The sequence below is a fragment of the Lactuca serriola genome, chromosome 6, assembly GCF_051521515.1.
Source record: "Lactuca serriola cultivar US96UC23 chromosome 6, Lser_US96UC23_V15, whole genome shotgun sequence".
NCBI lineage: Eukaryota > Viridiplantae > Streptophyta > Magnoliopsida > Asterales > Asteraceae > Lactuca > Lactuca serriola.
In genome coordinates this window covers 159,083,391-159,088,249 of record NC_136413.1, presented here as the reverse complement: position 1 = coordinate 159,088,249, position 4,859 = coordinate 159,083,391, and the positions used below count along the sequence as shown (strand labels likewise).

General features: G+C 28.9%; 1 protein-coding gene across 1 annotated transcript; it reads left to right on the top strand.

Annotated features, from left to right (window-relative positions):
* The first annotated feature begins 1,059 nt into the window (after window positions 1-1,059).
* Window positions 1,060-4,198, top strand: LOC145060316 (uncharacterized). The gene is made up of 5 exons (XM_079008006.1): window positions 1,060-1,101; window positions 1,219-1,416; window positions 1,498-1,621; window positions 1,782-2,528; window positions 2,598-4,198. Exons 1-5 carry the CDS (start codon window positions 1,060-1,062, stop codon window positions 4,196-4,198), a joined length of 2,712 nt encoding a protein of 903 aa, XP_078864132.1.
* The last annotated feature ends 661 nt before the right edge of the window (window positions 4,199-4,859 follow it).

Here is a 4,859-nt window from a genome sequence, read left to right as displayed (position 1 = left end):
TTACAATACACCCTTAATGTTTTATAGTATTTACTTTAAACTTTATTATTTTTTGTTATATGGTTAAAAAAAAGTTTTATTTTAATTTATAACTCTTTCCTATTTGTTTTCTATCAACCACACCCTATAAATATATCATATTAGAAAACTTTTTTTCTTTTGTTTTTATAAACCATTTAATATATATTAGTCAATAATTTTTTTTTTTTTTATGTTTTATAACTCTAACGTTTTCCTAATTAATTATATTATATTTTATTATATTATTAATTTTAATTTTAAATATATTATTTTTTACTATTGGTTATACATGATTCAATGGGGATTGAACTTCTCATTCATTACATTCTAGCTATAATGCATTTTTATTCCATTCAATGTTATAATACCACTTTTTAACCTATTAATCATAAAACCCTCGATGGGGATGATCATACTTTATCATCATTTTTTATTTTAATATATATATATATATATATATATATATATATATATATATATATATATATATTAAAAACTCAGGGTCCTCCTATATACACGAATTTTTCGTGTATTTGTTGCATTGAATTGCGTGCCGAATTATTTTATCGATAAATATGTGTGCCGATTAATATGTGTGCCGAATTATTTTATCGATAAAATATAATATTACAATTTTATACCTTCGGTTTACATTGTAGTTTTAGAAAAGACCCTAGATTTTATCAATTTAAATCTTAAACCCTTAAAACTTTATTAATTTTGAAAACTAACAAGTAGAAACATATTAATTATTCATAAAAGTTGTTTAATTAAAATGATCTCATGAATACATTTATAAAAAAAGTAATAATGAATATTATTAAATATTAATAGAAAAAAATTAATTTGTTAAATAAGAAATATAAACTATGAAACATTAACAAAAATAGAAGGGATAAAAATGAAAATTTGGTTACAATTTCTTTCTATATATAGAGGATTCGTATTTCTTATATGGTACACTGAAAGCGACTTGCTGAAAGTAACTTTCCTTAAAAGCAAATATATGATATTTGTTAAAAATATAGATTTTATTAAATGACAAGTTGGAAAGAATGGATGGGTGACACATATTATGAGGTATTTGTACTTAACCTTTCTTATTATTATTATTATTATTATTATTATTATTATTATTATTATTGTTATTATTATTATTATTATTATTATATATTTTTTTCTCTTTGTTATGTTTAGAGAGATGATATTCATCCAATGGAGACAAATGAAATAGATGAAAATAATAGCTTCAATGAAAGTAACTATTTTTTCGACGACACATCACCATTCGAAACGGATATTCATCCAATGGACACAAATGAAACATATGAAAATGAAAGTTTGAACGAAAGTCGTTATTTCTTTGATGACACGTCACCCTTCAAAACAAATAAGGTATAAATTCATTAGTATGTTGTTACTGTAATGTAAGCATCAAGTGGATTTGTCTGCTACTGATAATAATATAATTGTCAGGTGTTCAATTCTCGTCAAGAATTGATGGATTGGGTGCAAAATATGGCAAATACTTTAGGTTATGTCATCGTCATAAAAAATTCTAAACGTAACTTTAATGTTGTATTTCAATGTGACCGTGGAGGTACATACAAAAGTACACAAATCTCCAAAAAAAAAAAAAACAGGGACAAAAAAAATTAATTGTCCATTTAGCCTACAGGGTAAATATTCGTCAGTAGATAATTCTTGGAAGATAAAAATTATATGTGAATTTCATAACCATGAGCCGTCATTATATTTAGAAGGTCATCCTTATCCACGACGACTAACTGAATATGAATGTCGAATAGTGGAAGATTTGTTGAAAAAAAATGTCAAACCAAAAGATATATTATCTGCACTAAAAAACCTAAATCCGAAAAATGTATCTACTCTCAAAACTATCTACAATGCAGACGAAAAACTTCGACGTAGGGAGAGAGAAGGTAAAACTCAAATGCAAGGTGTTATGGAATTTCTAGATCAAAATGGATATGTTTATTATAGTCGTGCAAATGTTTTGACAAATAAGTTAGAAGATTTATTCTTTGCTCATCCAAGATCATTAGAAATATGGCGTGCATTTCCACATGTCTTGTTAATGGATGCAACATATAAAACAAACAAGTACGGGATGCCTCTATTGGAGATTGTTGGTGTAACTCCAACAAATATGACATTTTCCATTGCATTTGTGTACATGCATGAAGAAAAACAATCCAACTATGTTTGGGCTTTAGACTGTCTAAAATCGGTAATGGAAGGATGTATGTTGCCGCGTGTTATTGTGACTGATAGAGAAATGGCTCTCATGAACGCATACACTATTATATTTCCAGATGCTAAAGGATTACTTTGCAGATGGCATATAAATAACAATATCATGAAGAAATGCAAATCATGTTGGGATGTTCTTTATACGTCATGGACGAGGTTGGTTAACTCTGAAACAAAGGAAGCATACAACAAGAATTTGGCACAAGTTGAAAAAACTACGAACAATTATCCAGGTATTTTTAAATATACACTATAATATGTTATAAATCATTACATCAACTGAAATTTTTTATGTATTTCAGATGCATTTTCTTATCTAAACAAAACATGGTTGACACCACACAAAGAAAAGTTTGTGTCTGCATGGACCGATAAGTTTCTTAACTTTGGCAATCACACAACTAATAGAGCTGAAAGTCAACATGCCAAGTTAAAAAGATATGTCGAAACATCAAGATCAGATATCGCCAAATCATTGAAGCGTATTGCTGATGTTGTTGAGTCACAATACACAGGTATAAAAGCGAGTCTTGCGCATAACAAAATTTTCATTGTACATCGGTACTACGAAATACCACATCTAAAACCATTGTGTCGTTTCGTTTCAATTTATGCACTTGATATCATTTTCAAAGAATATGAGCGGTCCAAAGAATTTGGATTTGTTTATGAAAATTGTGGATGTCAAGTACGTACAAGTTATGGGCTGCCATGTGCGCATGAACAAGCTATATTTGTTAAAAAAGGTCATTGTGTACTGCTTCATTCAGTAGATAAGTTTTGGAAGAAACTTGATTTATTAGAATGCAAATCGTTAGAAGATGATAAATTGGGTTGTGCAGTTGAGGTAAATATGTTTAATGCTCATTACGAAAAACAATCAAGACCTGTTAAGTTAAGTTTAGCAAGGAAGTTACTAAACTTAATCACGCCGTCAACAACTTCAGTTTCTGAACCTGCTACTCACAAAAATACTCGTGGGCGCCCCTCCTTAAAGAAGAAACTTTTCAAGAAAACCCATATCGATTTAAACCACGACCCACCAACTCAACATCCACCACCTCAAGATCAACCGACTCAAGCGCCACCAACTCAATATCCGTCTCGACGTAGCATTTCTACTTATACGCCTGATTATATGCGGTCTAATTTGTTTGATCTAAACCAGGAGCCGGATAGGCACAGTACGTACTCGTTCCGAGAACCTCCAATGTTCAACTCAACTTTTAATCAGGAACAATCGATGCATAGCTCGTACTTCAACCAAGAACAAGTAATGTATAATTCAGATCCACTTATGAATGAAATTCCGTATGAATTTCATCCATATGTCACAGACATACAAAACGTGAGGGGAGATGGAAATTGTGGATTTCGTGCAATAGCTGCGTGTCTCGGTTATAGTGAAGATAATTGGCGTCAAATCCGCTTAGATTTACAGAATGAGTTGTTAGCACACCCAGCTGAGTACGCACAGATTTTTGATTACGATTTAAACACCATACACCACTCATTGAATTTCAATGGATCACATTTCGCACCAACAGATCATTGGTTGATTATGCCGGCCACTAGCTTTCTGATTGCTAACAAGTATAATGTAATAGTTATTTTTCTAAGCAAAGATAGTCCGTCAACATGTTTTCCACTATGGCTTGGTCCCCAAGACATCTCAACTCATAGAGTTGTTGTTATTGCTCTTGTTAGAGGTGATCATTATGTGAAGGTTGATTTACATGGAGGATATCCAATGCCTACTATTTTACCACTTTGGCGTCACAACAGATCATCACGGTCTGCTGGATGGGAAACTGTTTATGCTGCTCGCCTGAATTCCTACATTTCTCCATTTGCAACACACAATAATTGTAACAATTCTACAGTTATAATATCTGATAATTAGTAAAATAAATTTATGTTTTGTTGTTTATAATTATTAAGATCTGTATAAATTAAAACAAAATTGTTATATATGTGCGATTCTGATGTTTCTAATATATATATATATATATATATATATATATATATATATATATATATATATATATATATATATATATATATATATAGAGAGAGAGAGAGAGAGAGAGAGAGAGAGATGTTCAAGATTAAAACCATTAAATAATAAAATAAATAAAAAATAAACATAAATTAGTAACTTTCATTAATTATTAAATGCCTTTAATTTCATTAATTATAAGGCTTAAGGAATATGTGGCTGTTATGTACCTAATATTAGGTATAGATCCATTAAAAACAATATAGTTTTAATAAAATACAATCAAATCTCTCTACTATCTTTCTTGTATTCATTTTCCATATAACTCTTACCTATATATATATATATATATATATATATATATATATATATATATATATATATATATATATATATATATATATATATATATATATATAAAAGCTAAAGTTTCAAAAAGTATAAGGTATGATATGAAAATCAACTATAAATATAAGGGCATTTAATGAAAATTGTAAAGTAAACATTGATTTAGTTTAATATATTAAAAACTGTCAAAACTTCGGGTGATGTACATCAAGTCAAT